Here is a 13,401-nt window from a genome sequence, read left to right as displayed (position 1 = left end):
TTGCCTAGACCTGAGGGTAGATCTGGTAACCTAAGTCATGAACTTAAGATAGCAGTACCACAGAAAAGGTTGCATTTTTTTCAAGGTGTTCTTCTTCGTGTGCTGTAGGATTTAAGCACAACTGATCTGTCTCTTCATGGTCAACACTGAGTCATCACTCACTAGCATGGACTGATGGAAAATGACTAACAGCACCTACTTCTTAGGAAGTAAAACTCTTCCTCACAACAGAGTTGGGCTCTTTTCAATTACATACTTCAGTTGGAAAGTGGATTTCACAACATAAATGCAGCCTCAGTGATACAATTAACATGCTGCTTTTCCTGAGTGGGTGTGACTTGAATGCCTAATCAAAATAGTGGTAGTTTGGCTAGTTTTGGTGAGGGACAGCTCACAAAAATACAGTTCTTACATCTGTGTAACTTGTAGTTTAGTTGTGACATTTCACTAGTCTTAGAAAAAAAAAACAAACCTGGCATCCTAAATCACAACTGACTGAACCAACAAGTGTCCCTCTGCTTCTGTGAAAGGACACCTTAACTGAGGGAGGGTCAGTAAGGATACAGCAGGCATTCAGGTTCTTGGAAAGAAGTTATGTTCCCCTCCTTCCATGTTGACTGTTTCTCATTGTAACACTGAAAGGAAGTGGGGGAGAGAGAATGGGAAGAATATGAAAAAAACAAAAGAGAGAAAACAAGAGGCGAAACTTAGTGCAGATGCTGGGGTGAGGGAGGGTGTGAAAGCTGCAGGGGGTAGGTGGGCTCGCTGGCAGCAGGTATGGCAGCTCCTCAGACTCCGGGAGGAGGTGAGTGAACGTCATCTACTTCAGTCAGCTTCTCAGCACCATCCCTGTGACTGCTTCATCTTTGACAAGTGTAACTTGGATAGCAACTTTTACTTCTCTGTCGCTGCTTTTGAGGAGTGGGGATGGCTGGTGTTCCTGTCTGTCCGTTTTACATCTGGGAACATTAAGCAGCACCTAATTGATTAGAGATCTTTTTCTGTATTCTCTTAAACGATCAGAAATCTACAATGTTCTGCTGTCCTTCACTGCAAACTGGAGACTGCAACATGGTCCTATTCACTCTGTACCACTGTACTTCAAGATCTGATCCGCTCTAGCTCAAAGAGTATTCTCGGACAAAGGTTCGGTAAGAAACCCAAGCATGCAGACTTGATAGTCCTTGACAGGAAAACCTGCGGTGTGCGTTTCTCCTTCAAAGACTCCTTTGAGTCTCCCCCACGAGTTATTTCCTCTATCTAGAAGTGACTCACACTGGAGAGCACCCTGAGCTGGAGCGTTCTTCCCGCTGGCGGCACCCTCAGCAGGGACCCGCACCCGTCCCGCGCCCCCCGCACCGCGCGGGCGCTGCGCGGCTCGCTGGGGCCGGGGCTGAGGGGCGGAGCCCGGCTGGCGGAAGCGGCCGCTCTAGACCCGGTACAACTGCTCAGGGGCCCGCCCGCGCCTTCCCGCGCGTCTCACCCCCGAGGGCGAGATCCCCCCGTTTAGTGAAGAGCTGTAATTTAAAAAAACAAGCAGGTCCCCACAACCGGCTGAGCAAGGCCCGGCGGCACAGGCCCGACCCGCCCCAGGCAGCGTCACGGCGGCGAACACAGCCGGGCCGGGCCGGGCTGTGGCCGCAGTGATCGGGCAGCCGCGGCGATGGAGCTGCCGATCGGCGCGGCCGCCTGCCCATTGGCGGCCCGGGCTGTCACTCTGAGCACGCCGGGGCGGGAGCAATCGCTGCGGTGCCGGCGGTTGGCTGCATCTTCCGAGCGGCCACGCTTATTGGGCGCTCTGCCTACTGAGCCCGCCCCTCTCGCGTTGTGATTGGCCGGCGCGCCCCCCGCTCTCGCGGGCGGTCGCTGCTGGCTGCCCGGGCCGTCAGTCGCGCCCGGGCGGGGCGGGCACAGGGCGCTGCGGCCGCCGCCCCTGCCCCGAGCCCCGCCCCGCCCCGCCCCGTCCGCCGGCCCTGGCCCGGTCTCGCCGCTCCCGGGTTCGCCGCGCCACCACCGCCAGCAGCCGCAGCAGCGGAGGCAGCGGCGCGCCCCGCCACCATGAAGGTGACCGTGGACTTCGAGGAGTGCCTGAAGGACTCGCCGCGCTTCAGGTGCCGCCGAGAAGGGGCCGGGCCGGGGTCGTGCCGGGGGACAGGAAGCGGGGCCGGGTGTGCGCGGGGCGGGCCGGGGTGTGGGGGCGCTGGAGGTGACAGGTGCTGGCGAGCTGCGGGTAGCCGGCCTTGAGTGGAGGGGCAGGCAGGGCTGTGTGGGTCCTGCCGTGGTGTGGGGGCTCTGAGGGGGAAGGGGAGGGCAGCGTGTGCGGTACGTGGGACTGGCTGGGCAACGTGCGGGTCCGGGCGCGTGCGGCGGTAGCGCCCTGTGCAGTGAGCACCGCTGGGGTCACGCCTTTGAGGAGATGGGGGTGAACGGTGGCGGGCGGCTGGTGCAGGGAGTGCTTGTCAGCCGAAGCAATGTCAGCTGAGACTCAGGCTCAGCAGGGTGAATGAACTCTTTGGTGGTCTGTCTTCGGTTCTTCAGAGCTGTGCTCACATTTCAGTTCCCAGTGTCTCCTGCCTACGTCTGTTGCGTGGTCCGTATTCGCTGTGGCCACTGTTGGGGTGCCAGTAGCAAACAAGCTCAGTATCGTCTTACTTCCTGTTGTCAGAGCAAGGCACGCACTCCTTTGTTTTTCCCCAGTCCAGTGGCCAGTTGTCTATCATTGCTGTAGGGTTATTTCTGCTTATGTCAGGCAATACTCCCTGTCTTTCCTTATGTTTTTACCCATTCTATATATATATTTTACACCGTTGTATCTAATCAACATAATTGTGCCTCTCTGTGGGATGTGTGGCTTGTCTGTGCCTACATTCACCCAGTTTCTGTGCCTGGTATTACCCTGCTAGATGGTGGAGACGCAAACAGCTCTGTGATGTGATGTGTCACTGCTGTGCCCCTCCTGTCCCATGCCGAGCTCATATCTCAAGTGCCTGTGGCTCTGTGGTGAGCTCGGGATGTAGAGGGAAATAACATTGCTCTTTCCCTGCTCTTTGGCTGTATGTTCACGCCTCCTCTTTTGTATCAGCTTTAGCAATCCTGTGGTATCTGGGATGTAGAGGAAGTTGGAGAAGGAAGGTTGGTTGAATGGCTTACCCTTGGCAGAAGTTGGAGTTCCTGTTCTTCCCTCCTTTGCTCCTGCCTCTGCTGCCAGTTTGTCACTGGCTGCTTCTCCCACGGGTTTTTTGGTGACTGTGACGTGTGTTGTTGGATCCTTCAGTGGCTGGGTGCCCTGGCAGAAGAGACTGGATGGTTCTCTGCCAGGTTAGTGAGTTGTGTCAGCATCTCAGTGGGTGTGAAACCTACTAAAGCTTATGGGGAGTAGAGAGAGGAAACTGCACTGCCAGAAGCAAAGCTAGGGGAAGGCAGGAGAGCGAGACCTCCCTCAGGGCAGCAGGCAACTTTTACATTGGCTTAGCTTTTTCACAAAACTTTGTCCTGAGCTGGACATGCTTGCTAGTGTGTATACATTCTGAGACAACTGTATTTAGTGTTGGTTCTTCCCATTTGGACAATGCAGTTGTAGATTGGCATAATTTAACCATGGAACTATACCAGTAGTTGCATTATTTTAATTACTCATACCTGCTGAAGTACTAAATACACTCAAGCAAACAAAAAGTTGTGACTAAAATCTGTGAGCAGAAGTGTGCTGCTGTTTTTTCAAGGTAAGTCATAGTAGTTCATTTGAATTCACTTTGTATAATTCTCCTTTTGCCCCTCTTGATTCCTTTCCTTCAAGGAAAAGAAACTGGAGAATACCCTTTGTTAGGGTCTTCTACTACCTCATGGTCTTTTTCCCAGTCTGATACTACTACCTTGGAATAAATTGCAGAAAACCTTATGGTGTAATCACTTGATGCCAGCAAAACATCCTTCTAACCTTTAACTGTTAGAAAATGGTTAAAATTGCAATGCAGAATTCCTGTAGTATTTCTGAAAAAGTTCATATCTTTCGTTATTAGTCATTAATACTTGTTGTCATAATTTTGGTTTTTCTTAATGTTCATATAAATTACCCAACTCCAACAGTAGAAACCTTCTGAATGAAGGTTACTGCAGTGATTTTATTGAGGGATGATAGAGACACTAATGTAGAGCAAGGTTGTGACAAAGTGCTATGTTCTTGCAGGGGGTAGTGTGGACATAAAGCAGCTTCTTGCTCTGTGTTCCTTGTAGCAAAGCTGAGCTGCAGCTTTCTCCTGACCTTGCTGAGCAGGAGGGTGTAGCCTCTGTCCTCCCTGTCAGTATACCTGTCAGAGCTGTTAAATAAAGCTGTTGGGAGGTATGTAATTAATAGAAATGTCACAGGCTACTTTCTTATGGTTGTGGTGATAACTGGAAGGACATGGGTGAATCAGAGTTCCTGAGTCACTGAATCCCTGTTTTCATGAGGAACTATTTAAATCTTCCAAAACATTCTACTACAGACAGCTTCAGCCACATGGCTCTCGTTCTTGCTTATCTATTTCTCATGAAGTTCATATTGATATTTCTTGGCTTTGAGGTTTAATTGGGCCCCAAATCACAGCACCTAAGGTCTGTTTCCTTGCTTAAAGTGCTTGTGAAAGGATGGTGGATTGTAGTTGTTGAGGTGCTGGTATGTGATTAGATAATAATGACTATAAAGGTTCACATCAGAAGTATGATGAGTTATTTCGTAGCAAACCTGAAGCAATAATGTCTTATTGCATCACTAGATTTGTAAACTTACAACATGCCAAATCAGTTTGTAGTTGAAGACTTGATGTTTAGAAACTGATTTTTAAGGTAGTGGGAAAGGCTATGAGTTCAGGCACACTTTTGCAAATGTGTAGTCATGGGTTTTTTCTAAACTTGCTTTGAAAATAATCTTGCTGAAATCACATGCTTTTCTGTCATGATCCCCTCTCCTAAAACATGGTCAGACCAAGGATCTAGTGAGGAAATGCGTTTGCAGTTCGTGTCAATGACTTCCCATCAAATGAAGAAGTTGGCTAAGGAGGGGCCTTGGAACAGCCCTTGAACAATAAGAACTGAGCTGTGCCGGCAAGTTCTGTGTACATAATCGCAGATTCCTGCAGTAGTATTTAAATATGCAAATAACATTGTGAAATAATTCTTTCTCCTTTAAGCAATGAGAGTTTAATGGAACAGGCTTCTACATTGCTGTTTCATTTTCACGTTTTCTTCTTCTACCTATAGAATGTTTTTTCTCAATGAGATATCACTGTAGCAACCACATGAATCATTGGAACTAAATTACTAGAAAGGAGAAGCAATTTTAAGTGATGTGGAAATACAGCTGCTCTAAGTAGCAGTTAACAATTTTGATAAACAACAAATAGTAGAAAAAGCAAAATTCAATTGCTTGTAATCTGTGCAATTGTAGAACTCTCTTCAAAAACATTCAGGCTGATCCAGTCTTTAAAAATGCTTTAATAAAAAGCTCTGTGTTTTTGAGTTAACTTCTTTGTCCTTATCTGTCACTGTTGCCTAAGTTTAAATTTTTTTGCATTTAAATTTCTATTCATTTCCTGAGACCCCAGCTGCAGAACAGATGATGGGTGAATGAGGTAGATCAAAATATAAATGAAACTGTTGTCAATTACCATTCTTAGTAAAAGTATTTTTGGGTAGTTTCTGGGTATAACTGTGGTTATAGTGTATTCCCTTCAAAGGGACTCATCTGAGGAGTCTTCCATTTTGCCTGAGCTAAAGCACTGCTCTGGTGGCAGGCCTGCGTGTGGGGCTGGCTTGTCACTGGAGTTCCCTGCTATGTGCTGCCTTTCTTCTCCTGTGGCTTTGGCCTGCTTTGTCACTTAAACTGTGATTAATATAAGAAAGTGACTTATTTAACCTATTTGGAGTATGTTGTGTTCAGTAGTCAGAGAAATTAACAAAGGTGCCTAACCCATATGCTTTGGTCTGCTTATTACCTTCTGGAGAAAATGTAGAAATAGGAACATGGGAAAAGTTGTCCCTTCAGTGCTGAGTTCAGTGGGAAGGGTGCTGGAGGGCAGCTGCTTCCTAACCTCTGTGAGTGGCAACAAATCCCTTGTGTTCAGCCTGGGTTTATAGCTCAGCCCACCTGCGTGGATGTGGCTCCACTGAAATCACTGGGGCTGCTCCTGGGGCTGAATTCAGCCACATGGCAAGTGTGAAGAGGAATGGGACCAAGAACTCTGTGTACAAAATCTGTTTTGCTCAGACTTACCTAGCTGTTTTAGAACAAATTTCCAAAGAAATGTTTGGTCTGGGCTTTCTGCCCTTGGTGTTTGGGACTGAAAAGCAAGTTTGTAACGTACTTGGCAAGGGAGGATGGAAAGTATTGCAGAAGAATAGGAAAAAAGATACAATAAGTCAAAAGAAAAAGCTGCCAAGCATTTCCTTGTGAGTTTGCATTTAGCATATTTCATACTCATGTGGTTGTTAACATTTATAATTTCCTGTATGAGACTCCAGAAGTGCACTTCTTGTAGCTGAAGTGACGTGGAGGACAGTCTTGGTGGGGTGTCAGTAAGTTACACGTGTACAACATCCCTGTCCATGCTGCTGGGCGTCTGGTGGAGTTAAACTTAGTTAAACTGATTCTAGGTTTCTAATTCTGCACTTTTGTGTAGATTGCAGTGACTGTCCTGTTCTACTCAGACTCTAGTCAATGGATTTATTTTTAAATCTGTAACTCTGCCTTTCAAATGTACATTAAGAAAATTATTGACGTAAAGAAAGGGGGATATATTTGAGCATAGCGTGCAATGTTAGAGCATTTTTTTGAGGGAAATCATTCAAGAATGAAGAAGGTTCATTGAAAATCACTCTCAAATACATCTCTTAAAAATCTCTCACACTGAAATATCTGAAAATATCTGAAAAAACGTAGTAGTAAGTTGTTAACAATCCTTCCTAATGGAGATTAGAGAAGTGTACTGAAATCAGGATGTCTTCATTTGGTTAGTGCACCTACATTTTTAAAATAACAAAAAAGTTGGCTGGCACAGTTATGCATAACAAAGGATAGGGTTATTAATGGTGAATATTTTTCTTTATTGTTTAATTATGATTTATATTAACAAGAGCAAACTAAAAAATCTTAACTATATCTCAAATTGCTAATAGGAACTTAAAATGTTAACTTCCTCAGTTTTGGTCTTTTTATATTTTTATCTGGAAATATTTAAAAACCCCACAGTGAGAAGAGAGCTTATAGTGAAAGTAGTGACAAAATCTGCACATTATCATAACATTGCTGTAGCAAAGCAGCAGGATGGTTGCTGAAGAACTGATGTTAATTAAGCCTGTACAACTGATCTTTAATGAGTGCTTGCAGAATTAGAGGACAGCTTATTTATGTGTGTGTTCAATGGGACTGTAATTATACAAGTCCTTATGGCCTTTCAGGTTTTAAATATAGATTTGAAGAGGTTTGGTTCTTTAGCCTGGAGTGTCTCTTTTATGTTGGCTAAGCACATCTCATGTAATTGCATTAAGAAACAAAGTTATGGAGATGGTAGTTTTATATTTTTTGGGAGGGAGGAATAGTAGTGTTAAAATCTCTGGAAGAGAAGATCAGTAAGTAGAATGTTCATTGGGAAGGTGGCAACTGTAAAATAGAAACCTGTGTCTTGGGCTAGATGGACTTTTTGGTGTCTCTGTTTTTTCACTGTACATATCAGTGAAACTGTTGGCCTCTGAATAGCAAATGTGCTGATTTCAGCAATGTTTGCAGTGTCCTGTGATCTTTTTTCAGGCTTAGCTTCTTGACAACCTTGTACTCAGAACCACATTATTTAGTCAGCATTTTTCCCGTTCTTACTTTGAGCAGTGAACAATATGGCTTAAATTATTGCTAACTTTTAGTAGAGTAAATAATTCTAAAAATTTCCCAAAGCAAAGTCTGTTCTTATAACCTGTTTTGTGAGAAAAAAGGAAGGAAAACACCTGATTTCCATTGGCTACAGAAATTACTGTTTGCGGACAAGAACCCTTTGTCTTAATCTTGATGCAGGCCTTTCTGCCTGAATCAGTTTACTATCTCAAGGTAATGCAAATGCAGAAATGTCATGTTTACATAGGCAGGAAATAGAAGAATAAATTCTGAGTAATTCAGGGTTTGGGTTTTTTTTTTGCCTTTCACTTGTACATGCAGAATTCATTTTAAGAACACGTGTAGAAGTTTAAACTGTGAAAATGCATTTGTCATCTCTTTGAGCAGATACTGCTATTTTGAGATTGAGATATTAATGTGACTTTAGGTAGTGATTTAGGTGCTTTGCCTTTTGCTAGTGGCAGATTTGTAACAAAAGTAAGGGCTGAAGTTGCTGTCATGGGGAGGACATGCAGATTAGTGTTGGACTGTAATGTTATTTTAATACATGCAGGAGTTTTCCATACTTCTGTGTGAGGCAATGTAAATCCTGGTTTTGTTGTCATTCTTTCACATGACTAAAAGACTAGATCATGAACATGAGAAATAGTAGATGATATCATTATGATCATAAACTGGATCATTTTAAGCAATTCAGTAGACTCAAACATTGTTTTGCCTTCCTGATAATCTTTTCAAGAGGACTCGTTGTGCATGTGGCAGAATAATGATTTTATGGTTAATGTTTACTTTATGAATATCAGAAATAGCCAGGCCTTAGACCTAGAGTAAATCAGTTTTTGTTGTGTGTGAACACAACACTGACTGTGTGAAGAGAAATCTAATTTATGGAGTGATCTCATGTATACATTTTCAAATTGACTAGACACAATGATGGCCTAAGAAAATAATTTGTTGCAAAATAGTTCCTTCAAGTTTCTTTTATGAATGAGAGGAGATTTTGAACATAGAAGATACCTGTCAGCTGGCTGGTAAACTTACTTGTTTAAGTGGCATACTAGTGGCATGAGTCTGCAAATCAGGATTCCTTTTTGATGTTTTAAGTTATCTATTTGTTATTTTAAGACTGCAGTATTCAGGCATAATACCCTTGGATAATTTTTGTAATTCACATTTCAATATTAATGGGCAGTGAAATAGTTGTATTGTGGTTTTGGACAAGAATCTGACAGTAGGTGCACATGCACAAACTACCTTTTCATTTCATGAGTTTGTCATCTAAAGGATGACATCTAAAGGATGACAAACTTCCTTTGTTAAAGGAAGACCTCTGCTTATGGTTTTGTCTTGATAAACATAAAGCAGAGCTAGTGTGAATTTGCATGGTGTGAATTTGAAATTTCTAAGTTGGATGTAATACCAAAAAATTGAAGTAGTCACATGTAGTGAAATGTCTTCTGTCTGCTAAAATTTAAAAAACCCTATTCTATGCAAGACAATTGCAGATTTCCATCTTTCTTGCAGATGTTATGTAGGAACACATGCATATCAAACACACATTTCTATGCATTTGAAATATTCTAGTCTTCAAGTTTTAGTGATCTTGTAGTTTTTGTTAAAAATATGTATATCTTATGTAATGCTGGGGATCACGTAACAGATTTTAGTGTCCTGGTATTTAGAATGACATGTTGTAGATGGAAATTTGAATTCAATCATTTGAAACAAAGAAAAAGTGTGTTGTATTCAGAGTTCTGCCCATGAACATTATCCCTTCTGTCTGCCAAAAAAGAGATGTGGAATATGGGGTTTGGATTTCTGCTCCTGTGGGCTCTACCCGGGGAGGCACAGAGCCTCTTCTGTCCCTGTCCTGTGGTCAGACAGGGATCCCTCTCCTTGGCACAGAGGTGGTGGCTGGTGTGAGTCTGTGCTGGAAGTCCTGTCCCAACCTCTGATGCCTTCCTAGATTCCAGATTTCCAATGACTCCCTTGCTGCTGAAACCACTGGTCAGTGGGCACTAATGGGTGTCTGAATGTTGGTAATTTTTGACATAAAAAGATGTAGTTTGTGTGGGGTTTGGGGGTTTTTGTTTTGAGTACTTTGCGTAAGTAATCAGACTTAGCATTTGACTGGATTCTTGTGATAAACTTCAATGTAAAGAACATGTGGTGTTATAACAATGCTATTGGTTCTATAAAACATGCTGTTGTTATTATACTTTTGGTTTAAGATAACCCAAATAAGAACTAATGGATGAATAAGAAAAGTAATGTAAGTGCAGCAGTGTTGAGCCTTGTGTTCTTAACTGGCACTAGCAAAGGCACTGTAAAGACTCATGGGCCAGCTGGAAATGTAGCTTATATCTTTCCTAGACTTCATGTACCATTCATGTAAGTTGGAGTTCCTATCTACAGAAAGTGTTTAGTAAATAATGACCTAGGCCCCTTCCTTAAACAGGAAAAGGAGAATGCATCTCATCTGCTGTGTACCATCCCTCCTCTTAAGCCAGATCTTAGGTTTAGGCTCCTTACAACTACTGATCTTGCTTAAGATTTGATCCCAAGCGGCTCTTGCTTTGTTTTAGCCATATGTGTCAGGATAAGGTGACCTGTGCCCTGGAAATCACATGTTTCTGCTCTGTCATTTCCAAAGGTGCTTTAGCTGACTAATTCAGGTATCTGTGCATAGATACCAGTGTTTGATCAGATAAGGCACACAGCAATAATAGAACACTTGCATTGGCTTTGCCAGACAGTGCTGCTGTTAAGGATAAAAACTGTTCAAGACGACTGAGGAATCTGATGCTTCATTGAGCATGCAGCTTCTGGCTGGATTTGTGTGCTGCTAAATTGGACTCTCTTTAAAATGACTACACACATTTACACACCTACTCTGTGGGATTATTCTTCAAAAGAATCTACAGGACTATTCTTCAGAAGAATCTCCAGTTTGTGGGGAATGATTTTTAAAAGTATTCATTTAACTTCATTTATTTTGTCAGGTGTCTGATTTTGAAGAATGTATTTGCCTATTTATTGTATCCTACTTGATTTATCCCAAAAAGAATGATGAAAAATGACAAGAGGAAGCACTGAATGTGCCTACTATTACAAAATATCCACTGTATTGTAAATATCAATCTTGCAAGATTTTGTTTGAAAATATTTGCAGTTGATTTGAAATTAAAAACCTTTAACATGTAATAATTAAAGGATAGGTAAGCTTCTGTTTGGTTGAAAAACAGCTTACCTGCAGTTAGCTTTGATAGATGAATGAAATCCCAGGGTCTTTAAAATCTCTTGATGACTAAAATTAGTGTGAGAAAAGATACTAAATGTACCCAGAGAAGTTCCAAGGCTGTAGGTGTACTGCATACATTTTGTAGTTTTTATATTATAAAGTTCCAAATGCTTTTTATTTTTAATAGTTTATCATAATTTGAAATGGATGAGGAGGAAAGGCAACTGGCCTTTCCAAATTTGAGAACAGTAAATTTGAGGAAAACATGAATACACCATGTTTCTCTGTTGTCCTGCTCTAATGCTTACGCACTCTTTTGGTTTGAGATTGAAGTCGTTTGACTGGCTGCTTCAGTGCAAAGGCATAAAGGGCAAACAAACTGGTTTTTGCAGTATGTGGGAACATTAAAGCTGCACAATAAAACTCTTAATTTACATGTAAAATGCACTTTAGGTTACTGAGTGTGATATCCATATATGTATATACACCTAATAGCTAAATAAAAAATTCAGGTTCAGAATTTGTGTATTACAACAAAGCTGCAGCCTTCTCTCTGACTGTCAAATAGAGCATTTGTACTGAAATATTCAACTTCTGAAATGGACAAAAAGGGTAAATACTTGCTGAGGACTCAGTCTTCATAGCAAATCTGAAACTTCCCTCAGGTTTCAGTAAAGAAGATTCACCTGATACTACTGGAATTGTAGACAGCTAATGATCCTCAGCTCTTCTGAAACATGGTGAGCTCTGGTTACAAAGACTTTGCCAGCTTATGCTGCTTTGTACACAGCAGTGCTCCTCTAACTATGGTATAAGGTTTAAATTAGCAACTAAGGGAGTTACAAAAAGAAAGGGACAGATATTACCTATTTTTTCTGAAATCAAAGCAAACACAAGATTCATGTTAAGATTATATGGTATCCTTTTGTTTAATTGGACAGTACTCAGACCTTTAGTTGCCTGTACTTTGCTTGGGGTTTCCTGTGTTGGTGGTGAAGTGCTGCTGTATCAGTTCTGAACACATTGATCCTCAGAATGCTGGGGCTGTGTAGTGATACTTACTCTTTCTGCATTGGCTGCAGGTGAGGTACATAAGGGGTATATTTCCAAATCAGGGATTAGTATCTTCACTGTTCTTCAGACTGTTATTGCTTACAGCTTTTATAAGCAGAATTGACAGGACTGCTTAGCATCTGACCGGTAACTCCAGATCTTGAGGCTAACAGGGTGTATTTGTTAGATGTCCTATCTTGTATCTTTTGCAGTTGGTTGCTTGATGGTTATATTTATGCTTCCACTTCCTGACCTTATTACATACTTGAGTTTTCAAATGTTGAAATCCTTCATTCCATCTGCTGCTTCTGTGCTCAAGATCCTGGGTAGTTGCTGAGATTTAAAAGATTAAAGCAGCTCTGTGATGTTGGCAAATTTTCAGCCACAAGGCTTCTGTACACCGCCATCAGTTCCTTGAGCTTTCTCTGCTGCCCTTTTTTTTTGTTTGTTGCGAGATCTTGATACTGTAGTCCTTCTTCCTTATCTGGTAGTAGGTCCTCCTAAAAAGTTTTTGACCCGATCTTGGATGTTGGAATCACTAGTCAAGAGTTGTGCAGGACATGTGTTGTGATATGTTGCACTCTTCCCAACTTGCAGTGTAATCAACTTCTTTTCCATGAAGCTTTAATGGTCACCATTGTGCCCCCATCTTGTTAACAGCTGTCTTATGATGAACAAAACACTGAAGTTGAAAGATCAAGAAAGTCCTGCTTCTCAGATTTCTTGTGGAGGAAACAGGTTGCTGATTTTCTACTTAGGCTTACTGTCAGGCTCTCCTGGGGTATAAAAGGCTTAGGTGGGAAATATTAGGGGAAACCATTGGGAAAATAGCACTGTTAGGCATGTCTGACAATTTACTGCAAAAGAGTATTGAGAGGAAAAGTTTAAAAATTTAGGTCCAGCAGGTAGCATAGAAGTCCTTATAGTCTGTGTGTGATAGACTGGATCATATAGACTGTTAAATGCTAGTGCTGGTTTAGTGATAATGAGTTTGGCTTCCAGACATGTATGTTAAGGGCAATAGAACTTGTTCCTTTTTGAAGGCTGATTTGTTTATAATGTTCATTATCTTTGAGCTGTGTGTAGTCTAGCAGTAAAGAACAACTTAGGTGAAGTGTACATCTTTAAAGGATTTGTCCTACTTGTTATATCAGCCATATGAATTATTGAGGAGAAACAAAACCTTGTAGCTGCAGTGATACCTACAAGCAGACTTTTGCTTTAATAATTTTATGAATTCAGTAAA

At 42.2% G+C, this 13,401-nt stretch overlaps 1 protein-coding gene across 5 annotated transcripts in view; it reads left to right on the top strand.

Moving 5' to 3' along the window:
- The first annotated feature begins 1,948 nt into the window (after positions 1 to 1,948).
- The window catches only part of ACAP2 (ArfGAP with coiled-coil, ankyrin repeat and PH domains 2), a 70,715-nt gene continuing 59,262 nt past the window's right edge, over positions 1,949 to 13,401 (top strand). For all 5 annotated transcript variants that reach the window (XR_008438541.1, XM_053985884.1, XM_053985885.1 and 2 more), the window contains exon 1: positions 1,949 to 2,111. Coding sequence is in view for 4 of the 5 variants with exons in the window: in XM_053985884.1 (XP_053841859.1) it covers positions 2,059 to 2,111 (53 nt within the window). In the remaining variant the exon portion in view is untranslated. The remainder of the gene's footprint in view (positions 2,112 to 13,401) is intronic.

This window comes from Vidua macroura, chromosome 10 (genome assembly GCF_024509145.1).
Source record: "Vidua macroura isolate BioBank_ID:100142 chromosome 10, ASM2450914v1, whole genome shotgun sequence".
Classification (NCBI taxonomy): domain Eukaryota; kingdom Metazoa; phylum Chordata; class Aves; order Passeriformes; family Viduidae; genus Vidua; species Vidua macroura.
The sequence above is the reverse complement of the archived record's forward strand: the minus strand, read 5'-3'. Positions and strand labels throughout refer to the sequence as shown.